The sequence below is a fragment of the Colletotrichum tamarilloi genome (genome assembly GCF_030869305.1).
Source record: "Colletotrichum tamarilloi strain Tom-12 chromosome Unknown Scaffold_13.1, whole genome shotgun sequence".
Lineage (NCBI taxonomy): Eukaryota > Fungi > Ascomycota > Sordariomycetes > Glomerellales > Glomerellaceae > Colletotrichum > Colletotrichum tamarilloi.
The window spans coordinates 376814-403751 of record NW_026849396.1 but is presented as its reverse complement, the minus strand read 5'-3'; the positions used below and the strand labels follow the sequence as shown (position 1 = coordinate 403751).

Sequence of the window (26938 nt, the reverse complement as noted above, 5' to 3'; positions counted from 1 at the left end):
TCCGCAAAGGGACGAACCCCACCCGAGCTCTGCCCCCCCAAAAAAAGAGCACGTTCTCCAACTGGTGAACTCCGTCTGAAGTGTGTTGGGGGGAGATAGCTCGGAAGGTGTTGGGAGGGGGGAAGGGGGGTTCACAAGTCCGAACTAGACCGGACTAGGTAGGACAGCGCATGCATTGTTTGTGTTTTGTTTGTTCGGGTGTTTTTTTTTTTTGCTCGGGTGCTTTTTTTTACTACACGACTGCTGATGGGGAGTAGATACGATTCGCGCGCATGATGGACAATTCTGAACCTACGTCTGCGCCTACGATTCTAGAGTTCTCATGAACGAGACAATCGACGAAGTAAAGCCGGGTTCTAGAGGATGACGCTAGGGATTTTTTTGGGGCAATGGAGACAACGCAGCGTGGGTTAAGGGGGTGTTGTTGCGTTGGCTTTTTGGTTCTCCGTCGTTGTGTCGTGCTGGCCTGCTGGGTTGGAAATCCAATCAATGTCATACGCGGGATCCCGTTCGATGGAAGTCAGATGGAGAGAGAGACGGCTGCCTATCGTCGGTTTCGCGTCGACATGTCACATTCCGACGCCCCCTCCTCATCCCAGAACCCATCCTCCCCCTTCAACCCCCCGGAGCTGGACAGGATGGTGAGGAGCCCGCTGGATAACGTTATGCCTCGGCGAAGGAACGGAGGTTCAACGGCGTCGTCCATCCATCCTCTTTCGTTTTCCCCGTCCCCCGTCCCCGCGGCTGCAAGCTTTAGATTGTCAAAGGTGTTCGGGCGAAGGAGGTAGACGATACATCCGGCAGAATCACCCACAACGACGACAACCAACTGTCCGCTGTCGAAGAGAAAACATCGGATGGTCAAAAGACATCGACGCTCTACACCACATACACGCAAAGCTCCATTCGGTCCCGCCTCGGGATTTACTCCACGGACACCCCCCCTAGCTTCCCCCCTCTCCCACATCTCCCCAGCCCGCGGCACCGTTTTCTCACCTCAGATCAGGTCCCTCGGCCGGTTCCAACCCCCCCCGCGCCGGTGCCTCGGTCTAGATGTTGAGAGAGCTGTGCCATCATCCCTGTAGGGGTTGAGAAAAGTACACTATGTAACTACCTGTTCTGTACTGTGGTGAGAAAAACCGAGAACCCCCCCCAGTCGTTTTGCAGTCGCTTTCTCCCCACACCACTTCCATCGGCGAAGCTTGATTACGCCGCCCGGCCCCGGTCTTGTGCACCGTACATTTCTATCTGGGGATGGAGCGGGCGGGCGCGGAGTATGGTGCATGCAAGGTAAAGTTGTGGATAGCGTGGACGGGTGGATGGTACGGCGGACAGGGGTGGTGATGGTGGTGGTGGTGAGGTGGATGGAGGATCTGCCGTCATGCCCCGTGATCCTCCGCACTTGCGTTAGTCCGGGGTTGCAACGACGTTGCTCCTCCCATGTGCGTGGTACTGCCTCATGTCAGGCCCCGGCCCCCACGCGGGACTATACCCGGAGCCTCCCGACCTCCTCCGACTACCGACGGAACTGCGCATCCAATCCACCTCAAGCCTCCATCGCTGCCATCTTCACCTTCACGCAACACCTCGGTAATATAAAATGGTTTTCTGGCATTTCAACTATCTGACTCTCTATGCCTAGCACATGCCCGGGCACATGCCTCAAGGCAAAGCAAAAAAAAGGGGTATTCGTACGAAGAATGACGGGGACCGCAAAAGGAAATCCTGCGCTCGAGGGGATGATGAAGACAACCGGAAGAAAATGTGGAAAAAAAAAACCAGGCCATGCTATGCCGTTGTGATGAAGCGTTCCCCCCTGCCTCGATATGATGTAATGAAATGTTTCCGTCATGGTATGCTTTCGACACCAGTCGCTTGACTCCGTCCCATCGTGTCGATATCTCTTAGCACCCCAAGTCGCTGTAAACGCCAATTCAGACCCCCAGCCTAGCCCTTCCGAAACACACGCTTCGTGCCGCCGACCTTGCCCATATCGCCAAACTCTGAAATCTTGCGCGTCTCGCCGCTAGCGGCACGCACCTTTTCCTTGACGCTCTCCACCCACGCCCGATTCTCCTCGCTCATCTCGACCTTGCGGCCAGTGGGTCCTGCCAGGCCAAGGAACGAGCTCTCGTCCTCTTCCCAGCTGATGTGAGAGCTCGACCGGGACCGGTTGGAGTCCTCCGACGACGGCGTGGGCGTGAACTTGTCCGGGATCGGCGGGACGGCAGGCGTGTTGGGGAGGAGCCGGGGCACCGATGAGTCGCCGGCGCCAAAAGACTTTCTAGACTTTCTGACGTTGAGCGGCGTCATGGGTGACATTTCCAGCGCGGAGGCTGGCCGACTCGGCGGGCTCGAGTTCGCGGCACGGCTGCTCGCACGCGGCAAGTCCTGGACCTTGATCTCGGCCTTCTCTACCGGTCCGGCAGAGCGCCGGCCGTGATGCGAGGCGTACTCCTTGAGGTACTCGCCGAGGTCGGCCCATCCACCCCCGACACGCACCATGACACGCTCGCCGTGCTCGCCGACGCAGCGGATGAGGAGCTTGATGGGTGCTTCGCCGGTGGACCGCGAGAGGTGGTAGACCCTGACGTCTTGTCCGCTCCCAGGGCGTCTGGGCCTGGGGTTCTTGGCGTATGCGGGAGCAAGCGTCAGCCACGGCGTCGTCGCCCGCGAAGATGTCCGCGATGTCGTCGACATGGCAGAGACGCTCCTCCGCATGGTCTCCCGGGATGGCTTCTTGAGCCTCTTGGCCGGCAGGGTGGGCAGATCGGGCGGCGGCGGGTTCAAGTCCACCTTGGGTGTAGCTCTGGCCAGCTTGATGTTGGCGGGGATAGACTCTAGAATGTCGCTGATTTGCTTTCGGAGGTGGTCATCTTCCTTGTTGCCGGTCTCTCGTGGCGTTTCCATGCTGATAAAGGAGTGATCAAAGTCGTCTTCGTTGAATGACGACTCCAGAGGGAGGGCCGGCAGAAGACCCTCGTCTTGGGGCCTTACCATAGGACTCACGCTGTCTTCTCTATAACTCGGCCGGAACGGGGGAGAGCTGGGAGGGCTCATGCTCATGAAGCGGTCAGCAGCCGACTTACGGCCCAGGGTCTCGGCACGCTTCTGGCGTGGCAGAGGAGGCGATGCTGAGACTTCGGGCATGTCGCTCGAGGCATCTGCGAGCAGGCTCGTGTGGCCATGGATGATTGTAGACGAGTCCGAAGCGTCACTTCCGCGTCGGTCGGGTCGGATCAGCGGTGGCAGCTGCATCTCTTCATCATCGGGCAAAATCTCGTCCGCGTCGTCAGAGCTGGACCTGGCGTTGCTTTCAAAGACTGCTCTAAGCTTCGACACGACGGATTCCTTGCCTGACGCCTTTCTTTTGGTGTTTTCTTCGTTTTGCACTTCGCCCAGTGGCGTCCGTTTGGGTTTTGTAGCCTCGCTGGAGCCGTCAAGGCCGGCGACTGGCTGCGTCTTCTTCTGCGCTTGCAGTTGCGAGGGAGACAGCTCGATTGTGTCGTCCTCGGAACCGTCAGACTGCTCCGGAGTGGCCTCATCATCAGAGGCAGGCTGGCTGTCCTCTTCGGGTGGGTTAATGGTGATGGGCACTGGCAGAGTGATGACATCGTCGTCCACAACAGGCAGGCCAATGGATTTCGTGGGCTCCGCCTCGGCCTCTTCTCTGATCACCGGTGGAAGCGCTTTCTGTTGACGCACGCTAGCCCAGTCCCCTTGTCGAATCCTCTGCTCGCCTGAGGTCACCCAGTCGGCGTAGTTGCGCTCGACGGCTTCCATACGGTCAAGCCAGGCGTCGGGCAGTGTATCCTGCAGCCCCTCGAGACTGTCGAGCATGAAATCGAGGCTGCGTCCGGATTTTGTGATTTGCGTCTCCAACACTGACTTGACAACAGTGACGGCGTGTTTGAGTTGGGAGTGGGTGTCTTGGGCTCCCTCTTCGGCGGATGGCGTTCCCGCGGGAGATGACAGCACGTTCCATGCCGACTCGAGGGCATACTCTGCCTCTGCAATGCCAGACAGCAGATCGGGTATGCGACGGAGGACAGAGAGGCGGATGTGCCAGACTTTCAGCAGTCGGCAGAGCTTGGACAGATTTGGCAGTGCCTGGACGATGATTGCCGTGAGGAGAGCCGTCAAGTCGTCCATTCGGTTGTACGTAAGTGATCCGCCTCCAATGGGCCGCGTCGGAGACAACGGCGTTCCGGGTCTCGAAAGCGGAATGATGTGGGTGTGCATGACGTGGGTCTTGATTTCTTCAATGTGCAGCTCGTCCATGTCGTGAGAGATGCCGTCCACGCGCTGCTCGTACTGGGCGACGCTCTCGGCGGGTAGGCTCCCGAGGTACACCGACTCGTCGGCATCCTCGTCGAGTTTCGTCCGCTTTGCCTCTGGCACCTCAAAACCGGCCGAGCCGCTGGCGGAAGGCCAGGGCCAGTCGGAAAGCTCCTCCAGCCATTCGTAAATCTTGCGGCTGGCCACGGCGGCGCGCATGGCGAATTCCTGTTCGTTGACGGTAGAGTTGTCGAGGCATTGTTTTAGTTCAGTGTTTGGTGTTTGGAGCATCTCGACGGCGGTCAGTGGTGTAAGGCGGCTCAAGAGGTCGTCGTTGGTTCGGGCACGGGTGGGCGAGTGCTCGTCGGAGTGGCGGTACTGGCGCCTGGCCGGGCGTAGCTGGTGGCCCGGCCCCGGGGTGATGGGTGGCGGAGGATCGGTCATGATATTGATTGCTGAGTAGTTGTTGTCGGTTGTCGAACGAGCGGTTGATCTGTCGAGTAGGCAGGCATGACCTTTGCTTCTATGAACCTGGGAAAAAGACGTCTTGGATGCGCATGGCCATGTCGTGGATCATCGGTGGTGTTTGTTGACAATCATGGACGTCCCTATCCGGCTGACTGATGTCTCGGTGGTGTCTCGCGTTCCTGGCTCTGGTCTCTGAATGTTGCTGGAAAGACGTCGATTGCTCGGGTTGTAGCTCGGGTGGTTGCAGGATGTTCCAGACGGCAGACGTCAGTGGTCGTGGGCGCGGCGCGGTTCCTGGATGCAAGGGAGCGGGGATTCGAAGGCAGCTGCGTTGCTGAAGAATAAGAAAGAACGGATAGGTGAGGTAGACAAGGTCGCTGGTGAGGATTCAAAGAGAGAAGCGGATCAAAGGAAGGTCGTTGGTGAAAGAACGAGGATGTTTCGCGAGGTTAGAGAATTGAAGCTGGCGCGATGAGACGACAGATGACACTGGGGGAAGAAGGGAAGGGCAAGGCGCAAAGGCAAAGGAGCAGTCGGCAAAAGGAGATTAGGTGTCTGGCGTTGTCGAAAGAAAGAGGAGATTTATTAATGAGATTTGATGGATATTGGTTGCCGCATACGGGGATGGCCAGGGACCTTGTAGTCCTTGTGCTGGGCCATCCACCACGCCCAGTGGGAATGCGGACCAAAGTCAGGTACCCGAAGGCAGGGACAACAGTGGGCGAGGTACCTCTTGCCTGTCCTGCCACCTGAAAAGAACCTGGGCGTCGTGGTGGTCCACCAATGCGGCGATGTGTGTGGATGATGGGGTGGAGTGGCCGCTGTTCTGGGTTAATAGGCCTCCAGAGCACCCCCGTCATGCAAACGCGCTTTCGCGGCTTTCGCCAGCCAGTCCAGCCCAGTTGGTCTCGACAATCCAACACACGCTCCTAATAATATCACAACTATCGATTCGGCCACCGACATCTCTCCACGTCCATCCGCATCGTCCGCGTAGTCGTTGTCTGCATCGTCCGTGCCTTTCTGGTTTCTCTACAGCTGTACGGATACAGCACCCACAGCAGCTTCGACTGCCACGGCAACTCGCCTCTAGCACTGCACATCCTGACGTGTCGCGAGACGGCCTTTGCGCCGTTTGCATTGGGGGCGCGTTAGAAAGGAACCGGACTGCGCGTCGCTGAAGACCCTGGTGCTATCCGCTTCCTGCATGGCTGCAGAGAACATCCATGCCCTAGAGTGGTACTATGTGATGCGTCCGCCGCATCTTGACGTCTTTCCGTGCCCGTCATGCTGGGCTTTCGATGGGTGTCCCTGTCTCGACTTGATGCAGCCACCGCCTGGGCCAGCATGCTGCCCGGGAGTCCTTGACAGAACTTTGGGCTCTGATTCTGCATTCGCGATATTCTCGCGTTCCCAGCTAGGTTGACGTGAACACACATTGGCCATCTTCCAGACACCACTCTGTACCCTCGCACGTTCTCTCCACGACATGAGATGGCAGGCTGCACGACACTGCCACTCGACGCTCGGATGCAGAGAGTTTCCCTGCCAGACGTGCATGTTTTGCACGGTAACATGGCCCACGGCCGTGGTCACGGACGGCGAATGTCAACCTAGACTGCCAGAGAGCTCTGAAAGCTGTCGGCAAGCTTTACCACTAGTGGCGAGCTGGCAAACTCAAGGCGCAGACTTTGCAGCTTGATCAGCCACGCCAGGCGGACAAAGTCAGAGCGTGGCGCCAGCCCATCGGCTGCTTCCATCGCTTCCGGCGATCATCAATCCCCCCACTGCGGTCACCTTATTTGCCCTGCTATCACGCATCCAGCTGGGGGACCCGGAATGATTGGACAGAGACGCATCGCCAGCCGTCGAACCGTGGGATACTTGTATGCCAAGGAGCCTCCTCGACCTCGATTCATACGGACGCACCAGCAGATCGCGATGACCAAAGGATTATTCCATCGCACGAGAGCTGGCCAAGACGCGACTGACTCCAGCGTACGGAGTCCGGTTCTGCTCATTTCCTCAGATTGTCAACCGAAAAAAAGTGTCCCACCCGTCGTCATTAAACAGTCGCTCGCTGGCCCGGAAACGCGCTCGGTACCATTTCGCCTGACAGCTCCCCCTGTCCCGCTACCCTGCATTCGGTTACCTCATCCTGGAGCTCTCAGATTGAACACGAGGGGTTGTTTGAGCTTGACTCTCAAAGGAGCTCCAGAGGGCGGATACTGTCAAGGGAGCTCTGGACCTCCCATGTCACTGGAGTGACAGCGTTTGGACGTTGCGCCATTGTCTCGCGATCGCAGCCAGTCATCATCCTGCTCATCCTGGGAATCGTGAAGTCTTGCATTCGCTAAATCTAGATTCTATGCTTGTGGCCCATCAAAGCTTCGGCGCAACGTGCCTCCATTTCCCTATGCCGGGGTACACGAAGCCAAGCTCCCGAAGACTCGTCGCGCTCCCTCCTCGCTTCTCAAACTCCTGCTTGCTTGGCCAGTAGATACCGCGCTCCCAGAACTGCTCGTCGTGCCAGTATGGCGGTTCTTTGCCTCTCTGCGTCGACTCCGCCACCCAATCGTGCAACATGTTGAGGTGGCGGCCGTCGTCTCCGTCGTCGAGCAGCACGTGAATGTTCTTGTCGCCGCGCCTCTTGAACAAGTCCAGCTCCCATTTCTCCTGCTCCTCCACAGGCGGCAGCTTCAACCCGTTGGACCAGACCGCACCCAGAGCCGCCGCCTGGTTCTCCGCCACGGGCCAGGGCACTGTCTTGACCAGCAGCCCGGCAAAGGCTAAAGTGGGGTGCTTGATGAGGAACAGGTGCTGGTACAGGCCCCTGACGCCTTTGCCGGTCGTCAACAGATTTGGCTTGAGGAACTCGGGCAAGAATGGGAAGCTGAAGAAGAAGCCGGTGCAGTAGATGACGGCGTCGACATCTTCCGCCACTGTCCCGTCCTTGTAGACGACGGCCCTCTTCTCTGGTAAATACTCCACAATCTCTGGAACCTCCGTCACCCCAATGTGCTCGACCTTGTCCGGCGGAGTCGCATGTCGTACAGACAGATACACCCTGTCCGAGACCGGGCTGAGCTGGCGGGCTATATCCAAGCCCGAGGGCCCGTTGCCGATGACAATCACCTTTTTGCCTGAAAAGGGCTCCGGCACGCGGTAGTTCTTGGAGTGTAGGATTGCTGACGGATGCGCCTCGTGAAAGGCCTGAATGCCCTTGACGTTCGGGATAAAGGGGATGTCGTAGTGTCCGTTGGCAATGACTACGGCGTCGTACGTGTCGCTGAACTTGCGGCCGGTGATGGTGCACGCGGCCCCGAGGTCCCACCTGTCTCGGCCGTCCTCTTGGCGGAGCTCAAGCGCCGTGACCTGGTGCGTGAACTTGATGAGGTGGCGGACGTCCTTGGCGTACTCGACCAGGTAGTTGTAAATGGACTGCCGCGAGGGGAAGACCCAGGCGTCGTCTGGGAACGGCGTGTCCTTGTAGTTCATTGTCGTCTTGACCGTGTTGGCGTGCAGCGTGCCGTACATTGGTGTGGGGAACACGGGCGGCGCATCGGGCTTGCCCGGCCGGAGCGGAGGGTCCTGCGGGCAAAAGGGGTCCGTCTGCGGCACATGACGAGATGTGGTCGGGTGCGGGCTGTAGTTCCAGACACCGCCCACCTCGGCTTGCTGCTCAAACACGACCACGGAGTCAAAGACCCCCTGCGCCGTGAGGTACCGAGCGGCTGCGAGACCCGTCGGCCCCGCGCCGATGATGGCGATCTTCTTGACGGTGAATGGGATCGTCATGGTCTGTGAGACATGGATGACCTTAGGTGCTATGCAACGGAAGAATGATCTAGTGACCGCTCTTTAAACTATAGACAACAAGTCTTGGACCCACGAGGTGCCAACGCGTTATATCGGCGGGAAATCACCTAATCGGTTCCTTTTCGGACAGAGTGGTGGACACCGGGCGGGTAAAACGGGGACTCCCTCCGCTCCCCTACATCAACGTCGCAAAGCCAACGCAATCGGATGTTTGGGCGAGAGAGATGACAATAATGACATGTCTACCATGGCCTACCTCTTCTGGTCCGGAGTGCATGTCCAAAAAGTTAATTTGCGCAAGGTCGACCCATGGCAGGTCGTCAGGTGACCCGGCGACGATCCGGAAGGCCAGCCGGCTCCGAAGCCCCGCTTATCGATAAGAAGCCATCCGGCTGTCGCTGTACACCGCCTGCTTTTTTCTGCCACAGAGGTGTGGGGCCTTCCCGCGCAATTCGTGCAGCTCAAGCAGGAGCTTCCCTTGTTCCACATTCCATCCACACCACGACCATGCGGTGCTACCGAATCGACCTTTGCGACCGTTTCCATCCCACATTCATTTAGCACAACCACACCTTCGACACTGCGACAACACCCCGCTGATGCTCGACATCTCCGAATACACACTCATCAGCTCCGCCGCGTCCCCTTCAAACTCATGACGCGATGTCTGGGGTCCCGCAACCCGCAGCGCAGCAGCAGCTCGAAGCCGCCGAGGCCATCGCGATCGCGCAACTGAGCCCCGCGCTCCAGGACCCCAAGACGCGCGTAGTTCGGGGCGTCGTGACAATCACATGGCCCTACAGCATCGTTAGGAAGAACATTGCCTTCCTCCTCGCCGAGGCCGACTTCCGCCTGCGTCGCGCCAAGGGCCAGGTGCGCGTTGAGTTTGCCGGCTCGAGCGCCAAAGCGATTGCGGATGCGGCTCTGGGCAGCGGCGACGAGATTGCGCTGTCGCTGGACGGGGTCGAGCTCGTTGCGGACGACTCCAAGACGCGCGTTCCGGGTACGAGTTTGGAGTGGCAGCTGAGGTTTACGGAGAGGGTGCTTCTCCAGGTAGGTTAAGCGTGTGTGTTGGAGGGGGTGTTTGCTAAGACAACAAAGGCGAAAATAAGCGACTCCGAAGAGGTCAAGGTTATCGATGTCGACCACCCCGCACAACCCGAGCCAGAGCCTGAAGAGCTACCGGTGTCTATCCTCGAAACGTTCCAGGATGTCGAAGAGACCCCGGGGCCGATAGCGACACCCGCGAAAACACCTTTGAGCAAGAGAGCCGCCGATCAAGGTCTTGGCGCCGACGAGTTTGCGTCCCCCGCGTTCCTCAAGCGTGCCAGGGTTTCGTACGGATCGTTGTTCGATGGGGGCCTCGACATCTTTGATGAGGCGGACGACGGAGCAAAGGCCCGGGCCAAGAAGAAGCCAAAGACGGGCAGGTACAGCAGCGTTTGGACATACGCCAGTCGAACTCCGAGCCCTGAGCCTGAAGCATCCGCGGAAGAAGACACATCAATGGTTGAGGAGCAGCCGACGGTTGCCACGCCGTCACGGCCTACGATGGTGGACGGGGCCTGCCAGACAGTGGAGCAAGAGACGAGCCCCCCGAGAGACGTCCAGGTAGCAGCAGAGGCGCGGCAGGACCCTTCGTACTGGCAGGCGCCGTCGAAGTCGACAATGATCGATTCAGGGGTTCAGTCTGATCTGCCTCCCAGTCCCAACGTTGGGCTGACTCCGCTTGGATTTGGACCGCCGCCGCCTATGCCGATGTTCACGTCCGCCCACGAGCAGTACCCGACGGCGTTTCAGCAGCCGCCTCTCGATCCGGTCTTTGGCCACGACATGGAGCCACACTACGGTGCCGAAGGGCCGTTTCACGAACACCCCAGTGCGTACCCAGAGGCAGGGCTTGATCACTCGCCTATGAATGGCCACTACCCCGCGGCGTTCCTCGACGAGCCACATTTCGGCCCAGACGGTGTCGTCACGTCGCAGCCGCTGGCAGAACCGATACTCGCGTACCAAGACCACCCGCAGCATCACGATCTGGAGGCGCAGCCCCACCGCACAGTCATGGTTGATGGGGTCGCTGAGCCTCAGCAAATACCATGGGGACTCACGTCGGCACACTACTCAAGATCGCCCGCGAAGCCTGCAGAGTCTGGCGAAATGCATGAGGGCCGGGCGTCTAGTCCTCAGGACGCCGAAGGCGAGACATGGGAAGATGACCGCGAGCGTCAGGCGAGAGACGATGCTGAGGATGAAGAAGCACTTAGGGTAGAGGAGGACCAAATGTCGGAAGACCAAGACGGCCCCGAGGAGAATTTTGCATCGAGAACATACGCCGAGAGACGTCATGAGCGAGACGAAGAAGCCGCAAGCATAGAAAAGGAGAGCAGTCCCGTGGGCAGTGGTAGTAGCAGCGAGAGCAGCGAAGAGAGCGACGAGGAAGCCGAGCACGAGGCCGACGATACCGGCGGGGACTACGACATTACCCATTTCCGCAATCTCAGCAACAACCAAGATGATGATGCAGGAACAGACCTGGAGTCGGACTACGGACAGGAAGAAGAGGATGAAATACTGGACCCCGAAGATGACGAGGAGGGCGAAGAATCTGAAGACTACGATGAGGAGGGCTACGATGAGGGGGACTATGACGAAGACGAGGACCAAGAGAACCAACCGCCGCCTGCTGCTCCGCGAGGGGGACCACCGGTAGTCATCGACTTGCTCTCGGATTCCGAGGACGAGGGTGAAGCTCCCGCGCCACCGCCACAGCCCGCCGCGGTTCCTCGGCGACAGATACCGCAGTACGATGGGTCTGCCGATGAGATGGAAGACGAGGACATGGACGATCAAGAGAGCCAGGAAGGAAGTGCCAGGAACGAGGCCAGTCACCAAGGCTCGTCGCCGCAACCGTCTGATGCGGAGAGCGAAGAGGATGAGGCGTCGCAAGTCGGCACACCCACACCGAAGCCCCGTCAGGCGGCAGTGTTTTCCGCCCCGGATCTGACGACGGGATCGATTGGCGACGATTTCGAGACGATGAGCCCGGTGAAGCTGCCGCACATGGCAGGCGTTCCGCATAGCTCGTCCCGGCCTACCTCGCGAGGGGAATCGGATGATCTCGAAGCGGAGCTCGAAAAGGAGTTGGAGGAGGAGCTTGCGGCTGATGATGCCGGGAGTGACCGTCAGACACCGGCCCCGTCAGAGGGCATGACGGGCGTTGAAGAGACGGGGGCTGTGCGGTCGAGTCCGTTCAATGAGAACGTCGGTCATGCGATGCCGAAGCAGGCGGCATCCAGTCCGTTTAACGAGGATCCTGTTGGCCATGCAACGTCGAAGGAGGCCGTGTCTAGCCCAGTCAGAACCGACGGCGAGGATTCTGAGGTGCTGGGGGAGGAGACGCTCGCTGTTGAGTCCCCTGTGGCTGAGGAGTCCAGCCCTGTTCGACCTGTCTCAGCTGTCGAGGAACCGGCCGTCGAGTCTTTGGCGGAGGTTTCTAGCCCGGTCCGACCCGTTGCGAAGGAGCCGGCCGTCAAGTCGATGGCTGAGGAATCTAGCCCGGTTCGGCCTGTCCCGGCTGTCGAGGAGGAACTCGCCGTTGAGTCTCCCGTGGCTGAATCCAGCCCCGTTCGGCCTGTCGCCGCTACTAAGAAGAAACCTGCCGTTAAGTTTATGGCTGAAGAATCCAGCCCCGTCCGGCCTGTCCCGGTCGTTGAGGAGGAATCTAGCCCCGTTCGGCTTGTCTCAGCTGCTAAGGAGAAACCAGCTGTTGAGTCTCCCGTAGCTGAGGTGTCCAGCCCCGTTCGGGCTGTTCCGGCTGTTGAAGAGTCACCAGAGCCAGAGACTGAGTCTGCCGACGTCCGAATTGCGCCAGAGGAGGAGGAGGAGGAGGAGGAGGAGGAGGAGGAGGAGGACGTTGAGCCTGAAGAGTTGGTCATAGACGAAGCTGAGGGTCAGTCACTGCCAGATCAATCAGAAGCTCTCACCACAGAAAGTCTCCAAGCAAGGGTGGAGGATGCTGCCGAGCCTGAAGTCGCCCAACCAGAGGATGAAACTGTTCAGCTCGAAGTCCCTGTCGAGGATGTCAGCCGTCAGACACCAGAATTAGAAGCCAGCAATGCTGAAGCGCCTGGGCAGACAGAAGTGCAGCAAGCCGATCCCGACGACAAAGTCGCGGCCAAAGAACAATCACCGGAACACACCGAGGTCACCGTGACTGAAGCAGTGGAAGAGACAGTCTCTGTCGAAGCAACAGTACGCAGCTCAACCAAAGAGGCCACGCCGGATCATGTCGAGATCAACGAGACAGAGATCACCAAGATGGAAGTGGAAGAGACGCAGCCTCAATCTGACGATGAAGACATGGAAGTCTCACTGATTCCTGATGAGACTACAGTCCAGGACGTCGAAGAAGCTACAGTCGAGGTGCACATGAAATCTGACGACGAAGGCTCTGTGGAGCCAGCGGACGTTGACATGGGCGACCTAGACGACATGTCGGTCGACGAAGAAGTGAGCAGCAATGCCTCAGACTCCGATATGGAGCTCGATGATGCCACCCAGGACCTACTCATCCAGAGCCAGCTGTACGAGGAGTCAATGATGTACGAGGAAGACCAAACGGTTACGACTTCCATCACCACGACGCAGATGGTCGAGGAGCGCCCAGTCTCTCAGGGAGGTGATGACGCCGACAACGCTCACCCCGAGACTGAGGTTATCGAGATGTCACGGGTGACTGTTGAGACGACCATCACGGAGCCCCTGGAGACGACGGACGCACAGCAGGCGCAAGTTGAAGACGCAATGGACGTGGACGAGCTGGATGACGCCAAGTCTACACAGATGGCATCACCGACGCCAACGCCTCAATCGTTTGAGGAGAAGATGGTCGAAACAGAAACCTCACAAGTTGACGAGCAGTTGACACCGCGCGCCACACAAACCGTCGAATCCTTCTCACAGTCGTTCGTCGAGACGCAGACCACCGAGGTGACTGTGCCCGACGATGGTGAACAACAGGCGGAGCAATTGGCGGAGCATCTCGACGACAAACGCCCCGCCGAGTCCCCCGCAGCGGCCCCAGTCCAACCCCACGAACCGCTGCTAGACGATGAGGAGGAGGTGGAGATGGAGAAGGAAGCGGTCATTTCCCACGAAGCTGATGCAGATGCGTCCTCACCTATCAACGAAGAGTCATCACAAATCCGAGACTCGTCGGCGCAACCGTCGGAAGCGCAATCGTCTCTTATCGCCGAGGACCCATCGGAGGAAGTCGTTTCCGCCGCGCAGCAGCAGCCAACTCCGAAGCGAGGTGGTCGCGGCCACCGCAGAACCAACAGCAAGGATCAGGATCCCAGCGTCAAGCTGGCCCGTGCGTCGATTGCTTCTCGACGGTCGACGCGCCTATCAGATCGCACGACGCCTGATATTCACAGCAGCGCCGCTGCCGCTCCCATTCGAGGGATGGCGGCGGCAGCGACGACGACGAGCCGAGGCAGGTCGGCGAGTTTGGCGCTCAAGAGCGATTCACCTGACGCGGACGCGGAGGAGGACACGGGCGTGCAGCCCGCTAGGGCCGCGATCAAGTCACCATCGCGAGCTCCCAAGACCGCCAAGGAGAATGTCACCAAGGGGGGCAAGGAAACTGTCTCCAAAGAAGCCAAGACTAAAGAATCAAAGGCCAAGGACAAGGACACCTCAAAAGAGGCTGCTGCAGCATCAACATCACAACCAACAGAACAATCCTCCGCAGCCCTCAAAGCCCAGCTCACCAAATCCCTCCGCGCCGACGTGCCGGACTGCATCTCCCTCAAGGTCCTCCGAAGCCACCCGGGCCGCACGGTCGACGTGCTCGCCGTCGCCACCACGAACCCGCCCGAAGCGAAGCGCGCAAAGGGCGGGCCCCGCGGCATCATGCTGGCGTTCAACGTCACGGACCACTCCGTCGCGCCCGCGCAGACGGTCGCCGTGCAGATCTTCAGGCCGCACAAGGCTGCGCTGCCCGTGATTCACCAGGGCGACGCGGTGCTGTTACGGAACTTTAGCGTCATGGTGCTTACGAGGAGCGGGTTCGGCTTGAGGGCGAATGATGGTTCTAGTTGGGCTGTTTTCGAGACGAGACGGCACGGACATGGGGCAGAAGGTCAGGGAGGAGGGGACGGTGGTAGCAGTGCTGATGCGGACGCTGGCGATGATTTGCCGCAGATTCGGGGTCCGCCTGTGGAGCTGTCTGAGGGGGAGACGGGGTATGCGGCTCTGCTTAGGCGGTGGTATGCCGGGCTGGATGCCAAGTCGCTCGCGAGGTTGGACAAGGCTAACGAGGCGGCGCCGGCTGTTGGGAATGTCGGTAAGGAGGGCAAGTGATGTGCTGCAGCAGTCGCTATAGTGTAGTGTGGATGATACGCGGAGACGGAGGGGGGTCTACGTGTTGGGTGAAGCATTTGACTAGATTGCGTATGGGGTGTTTTGGCATGGGATAGATGTAGCCCGTGTAGGTATCACGACAGAGATATCACGATAATCGGCAATGCATTGTACAGTTGATCACATCTGCTAATTAACCCACCCGGTGTAGAAAGTGCGCGAGTGGGCAAAGTGGTGAAGGCGGAGTATGTTTCATGCCGCCGTCAAACAAACAATCACCCAAGAGGCGGAACTACGAATGATGAATGCGCAGAAAAATGGATCACTAATACACAAGTCCGAGTGAGAGTCGAAACTAGTGTATCGGACGACGGAAAGCCAAGCTCATCAGATCGTGGAGTTGGAGGGCCCGCGTTTTCCCCATGGGAAAAAGCAAGGCAAGCGGCAGCGGAAGCGGAAGCGCAGTCAGAAGAGTAAAAAGAGGCCACCAACCCAGGCAGGTTTCCGAACGGATACCGTCCGCGCGGACTAATCCCGTTTTGTTCCCTTGCCTTGCCTTGCGCGCGTTCGCGTCGAGTGTCCACTCTGACTGTCCGCTGTATTCTTGATCCGCCCGCATTCAAAAGTGCGTCCCCAACCATTCGTGATGCAGGCATTGTGGCATTGTAAGCAGCAAGCGGAGACGCAGCAGTGTTCCGAACGGAAACACACCCGTTATCTACGCAGTATCTGACTTGTCATCCAGCCCCGTCTTGCCCCTCTTTGCTTCTTTTCCCTGATTTGCCTTGATGTGCAAAAAGAGGAGCCGTGGTCCATGCCGGTGAGTTGTGGAGCACACGTCAGGACGGAAAGAGAAAGTCGCTGGAGATTTGACAAGCGATGGTGTGGATGAGCTTGCGGCTTGGTGGGCTGCAAGCAAGGGTGAATTCGGACATCAGGATCGGAGCAGGTCGGCGACCCCACCCTTCGCCGGCCGGGTGGAGGCTTTGCAACAAGGTGGGGCAATTTACCGGCGTCATCGCTGGTTGGACGGCTTTGCTTTCCCACGGTTTTCCTCCACATGTGTGGGGGAACTGTCTTGCTCCTCGTGTCCTGTGCGGCTTGCCCCGGGACTTGTCAACGGATGCCAGATTTTGTGCCGAATGTCTTGTTGTGATGGCAGTGCCTGCGAATGCTCCGTGGGAAGGCTGCCGATCCGGCTGCGTGCCGTGTCGATGGGAGGCACGGTATCTGGCGGAACTCTCGCGACCGTTGATTGCCGTTGCATTATCGTAAAGTCATGGATGACCAAGTAGCCATGCGGTTCCGATACAAGTGCGGTGAGTGAGGCTCAGAAACGCCCCTAATTTTGGGTCGACGTCCAGGATGGTCTGGCCGGCTGGTACGGAGGCAGTCTGAACCATTGGATACGGCACTCGTCATACTCCGTACCAAGAGGCACGCACGCCCGGCAAGTGGCATCGGAGCAAAGGGAGTGCGTGTTTCGTCAGGTGGATTTACTGGGGCTCCTGGGTCTAGCTGACAATGGATATTAGGACCTGCGACGGTGGACAAGATGGCTGTACCAGACACAGCAACTGAACGAGACGAGACGGCGCTGCAGATCTTCTGCAAAACGCTCATTGGACTCGTTGGCTTTTTGGCTTAATCTTGATGCGTCACATCTGCTGGCCATTTTTACTTGCCGTCAAGGTTTGGACGGAGTCAGGACAGGCTTTTTTTTGAGATGATGGCCGGGATGTAGGGACGGGAATTGCGCGGTGGTACAGTACGTACAGACGTCGGCATGCATGGACGCGGTGCCGTCGAGTCGGCGCCAGGGACCTTCGGCCGGGAGAAGACAGGACGCAGGGGTGGAACGTTGACCGAAACATTGCGCCCACCGGGGTTCAGGACTGCACTTGGGTGAATATTCCACCAGTGTTTCCCATTCATCCAAACCGTTCATTGCTCGCAGTCGGGACGTGGAAACGGATCGTGATCGCGTCTGTTGTGTCAAGACTCCAAGAGTGGATGACCTGTGTATGTGGGAAGTACTGGACAGGGGTAACCACGCCCCAGTCCCGACTGTTGCCGAATCCAGCTGGGCGAATGGAGATACTTCCAGGTGTGGAATGGGACGTGATTGGGCGCCCGCCGGTGCAAGGGCATCGATTTTGATTACGGGAGCGATTGAATCGGGAATTGTGCATCTTGTTCTTTCGGACTAAAGGGCGTGTATCGTGTGTCGATCCAACGAGACGACGAAACCCTGATGGATTGGGGCAAGCGAGAGCGAGGGTGTGGCCTTTGAGAAGCCGACTTGGTGAAGAAGCCGACTTGCACGGCTTCTTGGGCCCCTTCTGCGGGCCACCTTCTGCTCGCAATTTACTGCGTACTGACAGTGGCGGGTGTCATGATGCTGCGTTGTGCAGAATTATGACAGAACCCGAGGCTGGAGTGGTGTCCTCAGACAGTCACAAAAACGCCAGACACGCCGGCCATCGCTTGAGGCTGGCTGCGCTTGACTGCCTTGGGACACCTGCCCAGAATGCCGCATCGGCCACGGTCCGTTGGTGGTGAGCGACGAGTGACGAGTGGTGACTAAGGGTAGGCGCAATTGACCCAATGGCACGGGTGCAGTTTGAGATGAGGTGTGAAAAATTGCAGAGCGGCTCGTGATGCTTTAAAGTTGGAGGGGGCCACTGGGGGAATGAGGGTTACGATAGGCTAAGGATTATGTAGGCGTCTGTGGTTGGATGCTGCGGTGAGCGGAGGTGGACTGGCTGTGGTGCCTGTGTCTGGGCGTGATCCTTGGAGCCCACACCGGAGCTGACTCGATTGGACCTGACTCGCGAGGCTGGCGCTGGTTAGTGATGTTGGACTCTGGTAAATAGTGACCCGGTGGACGAGGTACCTGGAGGCAGGTATCCGTACTGAGGGCGGCGCCTCAAGGAGTACTTGTTCCAGCCCTGGGGCAGCCAACGGCACGGCTGCAGGTTGGTGATTGGCGGCTGGCCGTTCTCCACAAGGTGTGAGTGACGAGAGATGGGGTCAAGGGCCTGGGTTGCTGCATTCGGGTGGAGGCCGTGGAGGAAGAGGTCATGATCCCTGGATGACGATTCGTCCCTTGGATTCCAGGAACTCTGGCGACGGGGACTGGGACTGGGGCTGGAGTACCAAGGTCCCCAAGAACCCAAGCCTCCTCAAGCCAAGGCTTTGCCTATTTCCTGCTGTCGTCCGGGCCTCGTCTTGACACATACGGGATTGGGGAGAAATGGATCTGGCGGAGAAGGTCAGTCGGATACGGGGCCGCGGGAGGTGAACTGTGGACTGTGGACTCTGGACTCCCTACCTAGTACGGAGGATAGAAGGCTAGCGAGTCTCTAGCGACAACAGGTGTTTTGCGGTGAAGGAGATCGTCCAGCTGGTCTGTTTGTTGTTTTTGGGGCCGGGTGAGCTTTCTGGAGAAGGTCAAGTTCTAGGCTGTGGCATGGCGGTACGTAGCATGGCGACATGGAAGAGCTAGCGTCGATGCGGCAAGGTGGACGTGTTGCAGCTGCTGAGACACATCACACTACGCAGCAGATATGGCAGGCATGGGTCCATTGTTGATAACACGAAATGGTAGGAGCACTGGAGACGCTGGACTCTGAAGGAAAGTGGTAACGAACAAAGAGGCCGCCTTCCCATAGTGCCTGCCCATCGTGTCTGGGCCCAGGAAGGAAGGAAGCAACAGCTGTCATTTGTTTAGAGCAAGTGCGGGTGGATTCACGGGAAAGAGAGGGTTTCCTACAAAGTACGTAGCTTACCTTAGGGCAGAGGGGATCGGGGCAGGATCGGCCGGGGTGCGCCAGTTGCATACGGGCGGGAAAATCAGGTATTGCCTCATGTACGAGGCCGCAAACTGCAAGTCGACAGCAATCTCGAATGCAGGCCGGCGGGTGTTGTCACGATTTGATAGTTGACGGGCGCAGTAGAGTTTGGTCCTTGGTTGTATGGACTCTGTGCTCGAGATGACTTGCCTCGACGATCTGTGATAACCTGCCCGGTGAGAGAGGCAGGCACCCCACTATGGAAGCCGCGGCGCCCCTCATGTTCAACCCCCTCCCGAGCCCCCAGAGATTCGCAGCTGCTCCGTACTGCGTCCCAAACGGCCAAAGATGCAAGCTTGGCTGGAAGGAGGCAGGGATGGTGGGAGTTGCGATTACGACATCTGCAGTTGGCTTCACATGCGATGATGCCGAAGCAAGCCAGCGGGCGCGGCGGCTGTTTGGTTGTAGGTTGTCTGCTGATGCGCTGGAAGGTGTCAAAGATGAGGTCAGGAAGTGATAGAGTTGGAGGTTGTGAGATTTCGTTTGCCATGTTCGGCGCAGTGGTTGGCTCGACCGGATGGATGGAAGGTGGCATAAAGGATATATGGGATGGAACACCACCACCAGGAGAAGCACACGCGAGCTTCGCCGTGGCGGACGGGGAGGCGCTGGATGAAGAATCCCATGGCGTCTGTCAGTCTGTAGTCTCGACTCTGCAGGCCGTGGCACCGTGAGGTAAGCAGTCAGTAGCCGTCACCAATGGAACACATCGATGCAGAACGATGTAAGAGCGCCCTGACATTGCGCAGCGATTGCGCAGTGCGGCTTGGTTCCACGCTTCCCTCTCTTGGCCAATCCCGGTCAAGGTCCAACGGCAAGCCTGGAAAACGCAACAACGTCCCGTGGTCTCTGTGTCACTGCGCTCGATGCAGGTCACGGGTCATCGGACAAGACAGATTTGACAGCTCGAGGGCGTCGAGGTCATGGCGTGGAATGGAAGGGAATGCAAGCAGACAATCTCGGTGGGAAAGTGCATCCATCGTAGCGTGGCATCATGAAGACGTGCGGACGGGAGACCTCGAGGTGAGGGAAGGTGAGGTATTTCGTGTGGAGTACGTACAATCTCCCCGATACGTACTCTCTCTACTGTGGTACAAATGTACTGTAGGTTGTAAGGAAGGTACCGCAGCACCGCAGGGAACTTCAAAGTCTGGCGCTCCGTCTCATCCAGCATCCTTGTCTCAAGCCTGACTAACTCTTGTCCACTTCTCCATATTTGCTGCTTTGCACTTGTTCTTGCTAATGCTAGCTTCGTTTCCCCATAATTCGGGGTACGCAGAGATCCACGTCGTGCTGTGGTCGAAGTGGTCCTGCTTTAATTATTACCCTCTGCCTTTTTCCTGACCTTGCCAGGTGTAGAATGGTGCAGCTGGGCAGCTGGGGAGGAGCAGGGGTGTTCCGCCTCCCTCGTTTCTTCGCCCGGCCTAGTCTCGTCAATGGATCGGAGAGTGAAAGGAGCCAGAAAGAGGAGGGGGTCGCCAGGGGGTGTACCTCAGTCCTTGACTCTATAGGCCGGGGGGGGGGGGTACACACAGTAAAGGATACCTCGTGGGAATTCCAGACGAAAGAAAGAGAGTCCGTTCCCAGTTTCTCTCTTTCCAGGCAGGCTGTCTGTTGCAAAAAGATTGATCCCATTGGAATAATATAATACCTCCGCCCATCCCCTTCGCACCCTTGGACCCCACATTCCCGCTTCTCCTTTGCTGCCCTTTTCCCACCTCGAGCATTTGCCCGTAGCTCCGGCTTTTCCAAAAAATTCGAGCTTGATGTTGCCTCGTCCTTTGCATCTCCAATTCCAGACCTTGCCCAACACAGCATCGACCACCAAATCACGAGACACACGCCCCAGACACACCACACACAAGGTCTCTAACCAAAGGGTCGTCCGCACCCATAGCAGCAGCAACATTTAGTATCAGGCTTGGAAACATTCAATGCTCATCTCAACGCAACCTCGTTCCGCCTTGTTCTGTTGTTTACGTTTGTGTCCTGCCTCAAGACGAGGATCTACCGCCCCAGCTTTGACGACGTGTACGCAAAGCTCATCCGCCGCCCGTATATGCGAGCCCCTTACATCTGCAAGCCGCTTCCATACGTATTGAGTCTCCGGACATTACAGACGATTCTTGATCTATACTCTCGGCCATCACCCGAGACTGACGATACCTTTCTACTTCACTTGTAAGCAAACGGCCTCTTCAACGAGCAGTCTCTAAATAGGGGAGACTGCTTGAGTGCCGCGACAATGGCGACCGAAACCACCACCACTACTACCACCGCCCCCGAGGCAACGCCTGCTCCCGAGCCGGCCACCGATCTATCGGCGCTGACGATGGCGACCACGGAAGAGCCCGCCGAGGCTGCCGAGGACCCGAAAAACGACGACGCCAACGACACCTCCTCGGACCAGGAGCAGAGCAAGAAGCGCTCATCATCGGACGCGGACCTGAAGGATGGAGCGCCCCCGACCAAGATTACGAAGCGCAGAGCCGCCCGCGCCTGCGTGAGCTGTCGCGCGCGCAAGGTCCGCTGCGACGTGGTTGAAGGCGCGCCCTGCGGCAACTGCAGATGGGACAATGTCGAGTGCGTTGTCCAGGAGAGCCGCCGACGAAAGTGAGTTTGACGTCTCCGTATCTTCGTCCGCGACCGAAGTCCGGTATCTTGCAACTCGCCGGTGCCTCGGCACGATGCAGGCGGACGATTGGGGATGCCGACATGACGCCCATGGGGAAACCCCCAATCTCGCAAAGTTGACCCCCGCTGACTTCTTGGCGCGTTTGTAGGAAGAACTTGTTGACTGCCAGCACGGCGGGGCACCATGGTGTGGGAGCCGAGGCACAGTTGCGCTCCAAGGGCGCAAACCCAATCAACATTCACAGCAGCGCGGAACTGCGCCGACCTAGCAATGCATCGGTGGCCTCGGTCAACGGCTCCATCGCCGCGAACCCCGTTCCCGCATCCTCCGGCGTGCCCCTGAATGCGACGTCTGGCATTGGTGCCGGCGTTGCTCCTGCTGCTGGTTCAGGATCTGCAGGAGGAAACGGAATCGGCGTTGGAATTGGCCCTGGTGTTCTCGGGGGCCTGTCGGTACCCGGCGGCTCTTCAGACGGAATCGAGGGTCACGTTCCGCACATGATCTGTAAGTTTGCCTTCGTCTCTGTCGCACAATTCTTTTTTTGGCCCTGCAACACCTTTTTTTTTTTTGGAATCAATTTTCTAGCGTGGGATCTTTCAATTCCGCACCGCACATCCAAATTGCGCCCCCTGTTTGTTGTGTCTTCTTTTTTGTTCCTGGTTTTGCCCATCGCTGCCCTGTCTGGGGGGCTCAGACTGGGGGAGGGGACGGAACGGGGTAAAGTGTGGAGGGGCGTCTTGGACTTTTCCTACCCCGTGACCTGGGGCCTTTCTCCGCCTTTCCTCGTCCAGTCAAGTCTCTCCTGATTCTTCAGCGTACCCCCCCTCCGTTCCGCACTCCGTCCGCGGCCCCAGCTCCGTCCCTCCCACGTCCCTTAGCCTCTCACACGTAATCCACATTCACATGCCAGTCTTGGTCTGCAGTCATTATCATCGTCCAACCCACCCCAGACCAAAGCGGTCAATGTTTTGGGACGACTCGCTGACCACGGGACCTTGTGAATCTTAGATCAACGATCGGGTTACCGTCATGACAGCGCAGCGCTGCTCACCAAGCTGCAGTCTGCTGCGGCCGCAGCGTCAGCAGATGGCAACTCTCGTCGCCTGTTGTCCAACCTGCTCGCCCAGGCCTCTCTCTTTGGCGGCATGGGCGGTGCAGGCGGCGCCGGCGACGGGCGAACGAGTCAATTCCTCGCCTCCCTCGAGGAGCCCGACCTCCACGGCCAGCTCCCGGCCTTTGTGAAACCGCTACCCGCCAAGATCGCCCAGGAGGATGTTACCTACCTGCACGCAAAGGGTGCCCTGACTCTGCCTGCGCTACCGTTGCAGAATGCTCTGCTCCAGTCCTACGTCGAATACGTTCATCCGTACATGCCGCTGCTCGAGCTGTACGACTTTCTGGCCATCATCAACGCCCAGGATGGGCTGTGCGGTCAGATCAGCCTGTTCTTGTATCAGGCCGTCATGTTTTCCGCCACCGCCTTTGTCGACATGAAGGTCCTTCGCGAGGCGGGATACCCGACGCGGAAAGCCGCCAGGAAGGCCTTCTTCCAGAAGACGAGGGTAAGTGGCCCGTCCCTGAACTTTCTTTGACGCCGCGCTAGCGACAGGGGTCACCCCCACGCTCATCCCTTTCACATGCTAAACGTTCGTCTGCAGCTGCTCTACGACTTTGACTACGAGTCGGATCGCCTCGTCCTCGTCCAGGCCCTTCTTCTGATGACGTACTGGTACGAGACCCCCGACGACCAAAAGGACACATGGCACTGGATGGGCGTTGCCATTTCGCTGGCCCACACCATTGGCCTGCACCGCGACCCGGCCGCCACGAGCATGCCGGTTCGTAAGCAGAAGCTGTGGAAGCGTATCTGGTGGTCTTGTTTCATGCGCGACCGCCTCATCGCCCTGGGCATGCGCAGGCCCACCCGCATCAAGGATGAGGACTTTGACGTGCCGATGCTGCAGGAGAACGACTTTGAGCTCGAGATTCTGCCCGAGGAGAACAAGATCATTCCCGCCGAGTGTATGCTGCTCCGCGATGTCTTGATGCAGCGGGAGTTGGCCGCGCTGTGCATCTCCAAGGCGCAGCTGTGTATCTGCATCAGCCACATGCTCAAGGCCCAGTACTCCGTCCTCATCCGTGACAAGATGCGCCCGGAGAACACCGTCAACAGCACCATGATGCTGTTCCCGAATAAGAAGCTCGACAATGTCGAGAGTGTGACTTCGGTAGACCTGGAGCTTATGGCCTGGGCCGACACCTTGCCCGCCATCTGCCAGTACAGGCCCCTGACGCCCCTCGATGTCAAGAACGGGCGGTCGACTGTTGCCGTCCAGCGCACCCTGCTGCACATGGTCTACTACACCACCATCTCGGCCCTGCATCGCCCGCAGTTCCTGCCGTCGTCTCCAGTTCACGCACCGACAACCTCCCGGCAGGTGCAGGAGATGTCCCGGCTCCGGGTCCGCGACGCCGCGATGCACGTCACCCGGATGGCGGCCGAGCTCCACCAGCTCCGCCTCGAGAGGTGTCTCCCCACCACCGGCGTGACCGTCATCCTGCCGGCCATGATCATTCATCTTCTGGAAATGAAGAACCCCGTCTCGCAGTCCAGAGACCGCGCCACTCGTGGCTTCCGCCAGTGCATGCGTGTCATGGAGAAGCTGCGCGAGATCTACGCCGCCGCCGACTACGCCACCGGGTTCCTCGATGCGGCCCTCCGCAAGGCTGCCATTGACATTAACCTTCAGCAGACCACCGCGCCCATGACGCAGCAGAACCTCAAGCTTGCCGAGCCGACATTTGGCGCGCAGACGCCCCCGCCCGATAACATCCCCTACATGACGACCGGCGAGGCCCTCTTCGCCAACAAGCCGAACCCCCAGCGCGAGTTCCTGCCGCAGACCATCAACGCCGCAGCGCTCGACTTGTCTGCGCAGAGCCCGCCGCCGACCGAGAAGGACCACGAGTCTTCGCTTGAGGCTATGACACCCAGCGCCAACGGCAGCTTCGGCAGCACCGAGGAGCCCGGCCCACTCGACCTCGAGTTCCTGCAGACCCAAGAGGAGATTGACTGGAACGCCATGACGGGCACAGAGTTTGATGTTGATCAGTGGCTCCAGTTCCCGCCAGAGGGCGTCAACAACACAGACGACGGGTTCATGGCCAACGTTTTTGGGGAAGATGGCATGAACGACGCCATGAACTGGGCGGCGGCCGGTGTGGACACGACTACGAAGGATGGCGACGGTGCAGCTGAAATTGCCACCCTCGCCTAACGCGCATGATCTCACGTTTTGCGCTCTTGCATTTTACATTCGCATATAGACTCCTTGGGAGCATCTTTACAAATTCACGATGGGATTTTCTGGTTGGAAGCATACTTTGCACTACATGGAGTCGGGATAGAGCAAAACAAAAAGGGAGGCTCAGGATTTCGTGTGTGTTAATGAAACGGCGTTTTCGGCCGGATGGGTTTTTTCAGGCTTCGGAGGGGCTCATTGGAGTAGGGGGGTTTGATTGGATACCCTCATGCGGCGCCTGGTATTTGTTCAACTATGTAGTAGTGTAATGATGGCTTGAATGAGAACACGAGTTGAAAGAAGTGGTGTTTGCATGTGACTGCGGTGTTCGTAGGGGTTGACTCGGTGTGACAACGTCCGAAGCAACGGATGCACCGGCTCGCCGGGGTCACTCGGACGTCTCGGGCTTTCGGGCCCAAATAGCGCGGCTATAGCATGTCAGTCTTGCTGCCACCATCTTCAACTTCACAAGTGATCATCACCGGCAGTCAGTCAACTCACAGTGGCCAGTACGCGTGATTCCCACGATCAGCGAGATCCCTCCGCACCTCGGCGGCAAAGACGTGCACCTCCTCCTCCCTCCACCCGTGCACCCGCGTCATGGGCGCCATGATCATGCCAGCCGTGTTGGAGGCGAGGTTCTCGCGCGTCCACGACCCGAGCTCCTTGAGGTGCGGATTGCGCGGCCAGCTGTTGAGGGGCCAGGTGAAGCGGCGGTCTTGGACGTCGCTGAAGCCTGTCTCCGTCATGAGCGTCGTGAGGTCGTCGAGAGGGATAAAGGGGCACCCAAAGACTTTTAGGGCCGAGGAGACGTAGGCGAGGGATCTGGAAAAGGCATCGCTTGTGGATGCTGAGCTATCTGCGCGGGTTATTGTCTCTTCTACTTCTTGGAGCTCGATGTAGCCGCCGGGGTTGAGGTTGCTGTGCTGTCAGTACGTGATCGATGCGTTTGGCCGGCGGGTTGACGAGATTAGGCATACTCGTAGCACTTTTTGAGGAGTTCGGGCCAGCTGCGCACGCTTCCTGACATGCCGCGTATGTGGATGTAGTCAAAGTGCCTCGAGTAGATCCACTCGTTGTCGAGGTCGTCCACTTCGAACTGAACGTTGGGTGGGACGCTGGGGGTCCATCGTCAGCTGTGTCTCCAGAACGGACTTCGCCAACGCACAATTCTGGCTGCGTGGCCGACAGATCGAAGCCGAGGACGTCCGCGTTGGGGTGCTCGTCGCCAAAGTCGATGCACCAGATGCCGGTGCCCGTCCCGACGTCGAGCACGCGGCCGCCCTTCCACTCGGGATCATTCGGAGGCGCGAACCCCAGCCTGTTGTCGAATGTGAGGAGGAACAGGTGGTGTTGCAGGTCTAGCCGGTCGGTTTCCAGCTCGTCGTTTGGTCCAAAGTATTCTGGAAAGCTTTTATTTAGTATGGGAGTCGGAGGCCGTGGATATGCGACTAACTGCCTTCTTTGTAACGATGATATGTTCTGCCGTTTTCGACGCGGTAGTCTATGATAGAGCTTCGGAGGCTTGTCGTAGCAGAGAAATCGTCCTGTTATCCCGTGATTAGAGGGTTCACCAGGCTTGGAAACTTGCGTACACTCCCGATGGTTGAATCCGTGTCGCCCTGCACGGGTGTCAGTCATGTTCTGCAGTCTCAGATGTGATCTCCGGCATCGCCTCAGAGCACGCACCGGCACGTCAGGCTCAGGGGCGAGGTCATCTTCGGAATTCTCTAGGGACATGTTTTCTCGTGAGATGTAAAGGCATGGTGTTGCCCTCTCAGAGACTCCAGCCCCTCATCCGATAGTCCGTCGCCTCGGATTCGGAAAGCATGTTAGTTGGAAGATACGACGGATACGACCCAGCGAGTCAAGGCACCCCAGCCGAGCGGGCCCGGAGTCCTAAACTCGCCGCAAGACGGTTGGGATGGCAGTTGCTTTGATGTGTTCCCCAGACTCTCTCTTGACCCACAGACCTGACGTCTGCCGTTGTCGTCGAGAGTCAAAGGCCTCGGGAAGTCGAGCTCACATCCCTGTACCATCGTCGGTCTGCTTACCTAATCCCGGTGACCATCCCCGCATCTCAACACGGAGCCCCCCTTATCTACCCCGATAATGCGGACCGGGGTCTTCGGCGTCAAGTCGGAGGACACCTTTGTTGGAACCTGCATCTCTCATCAAATCAGTCGTCCGAGCATGATCTCATGGCTCTCCCACCA

The 26938-nt window shown here is 58.5% G+C and overlaps 9 protein-coding genes across 9 annotated transcripts; 4 read left to right on the top strand and 5 right to left on the bottom strand.

Annotated features, from left to right (window-relative positions):
• Window positions 1-1947: 1947 nt before the first annotated feature.
• Window positions 1948-4722, bottom strand: CTAM01_05242 (GAS2 domain-containing protein; the record flags this gene model as incomplete). Its single annotated transcript, XM_060521272.1, has 1 exon — window positions 1948-4722. One exon carries the CDS (start codon window positions 4720-4722, stop codon window positions 1948-1950), a length of 2775 nt encoding a protein of 924 aa, XP_060384078.1.
• An 855-nt stretch (window positions 4723-5577) lies between these two features.
• CTAM01_05241 (uncharacterized protein) lies at window positions 5578-5712 on the bottom strand (the record flags this gene model as incomplete). The annotated part of the gene is made up of 1 exon (XM_060521271.1): window positions 5578-5712. The coding sequence occupies one exon, from the start codon at window positions 5710-5712 to the stop codon at window positions 5578-5580; it is 135 nt and encodes a 44-aa protein (XP_060384077.1).
• Window positions 5713-5953: 241 nt separating this feature from the next.
• Window positions 5954-6172, top strand: CTAM01_05240 (uncharacterized protein; the record flags this gene model as incomplete). The annotated part of the gene is made up of 1 exon (XM_060521270.1): window positions 5954-6172. One exon carries the CDS (start codon window positions 5954-5956, stop codon window positions 6170-6172), a length of 219 nt encoding a protein of 72 aa, XP_060384076.1.
• Window positions 6173-7128: 956 nt separating this feature from the next.
• Window positions 7129-8544, bottom strand: CTAM01_05239 (thiol-specific monooxygenase; the record flags this gene model as incomplete). Its single annotated transcript, XM_060521269.1, has 1 exon — window positions 7129-8544. One exon carries the CDS (start codon window positions 8542-8544, stop codon window positions 7129-7131), a length of 1416 nt encoding a protein of 471 aa, XP_060384075.1.
• Window positions 8545-9228: 684 nt separating this feature from the next.
• Window positions 9229-14931, top strand: CTAM01_05238 (uncharacterized protein; the record flags this gene model as incomplete). Its single annotated transcript, XM_060521268.1, has 2 exons — window positions 9229-9618; window positions 9667-14931. 2 exons carry the CDS (start codon window positions 9229-9231, stop codon window positions 14929-14931), a joined length of 5655 nt encoding a protein of 1884 aa, XP_060384074.1.
• A 2929-nt stretch (window positions 14932-17860) lies between these two features.
• CTAM01_05237 (uncharacterized protein) lies at window positions 17861-18016 on the bottom strand (the record flags this gene model as incomplete). The annotated part of the gene is made up of 1 exon (XM_060521267.1): window positions 17861-18016. One exon carries the CDS (start codon window positions 18014-18016, stop codon window positions 17861-17863), a length of 156 nt encoding a protein of 51 aa, XP_060384073.1.
• Window positions 18017-19273: 1257 nt separating this feature from the next.
• On the top strand, window positions 19274-19770 carry CTAM01_05236 (uncharacterized protein; the record flags this gene model as incomplete). Its single annotated transcript, XM_060521266.1, has 2 exons — window positions 19274-19418; window positions 19535-19770. 2 exons carry the CDS (start codon window positions 19274-19276, stop codon window positions 19768-19770), a joined length of 381 nt encoding a protein of 126 aa, XP_060384072.1.
• A 1260-nt stretch (window positions 19771-21030) lies between these two features.
• Window positions 21031-24698, top strand: CTAM01_05235 (fungal specific transcription factor domain-containing protein; the record flags this gene model as incomplete). The annotated part of the gene is made up of 4 exons (XM_060521265.1): window positions 21031-21398; window positions 21569-21924; window positions 22429-22982; window positions 23079-24698. 4 exons carry the CDS (start codon window positions 21031-21033, stop codon window positions 24696-24698), a joined length of 2898 nt encoding a protein of 965 aa, XP_060384071.1.
• Window positions 24699-25110: 412 nt separating this feature from the next.
• On the bottom strand, window positions 25111-26462 carry CTAM01_05234 (uncharacterized protein; the record flags this gene model as incomplete). The annotated part of the gene is made up of 7 exons (XM_060521264.1): window positions 25111-25150; window positions 25224-25643; window positions 25703-25840; window positions 25891-26125; window positions 26179-26269; window positions 26318-26344; window positions 26412-26462. The coding sequence occupies 7 exons, from the start codon at window positions 26460-26462 to the stop codon at window positions 25111-25113; spliced, it is 1002 nt and encodes a 333-aa protein (XP_060384070.1).
• Between the last annotated feature and the right edge of the window lie 476 nt (window positions 26463-26938).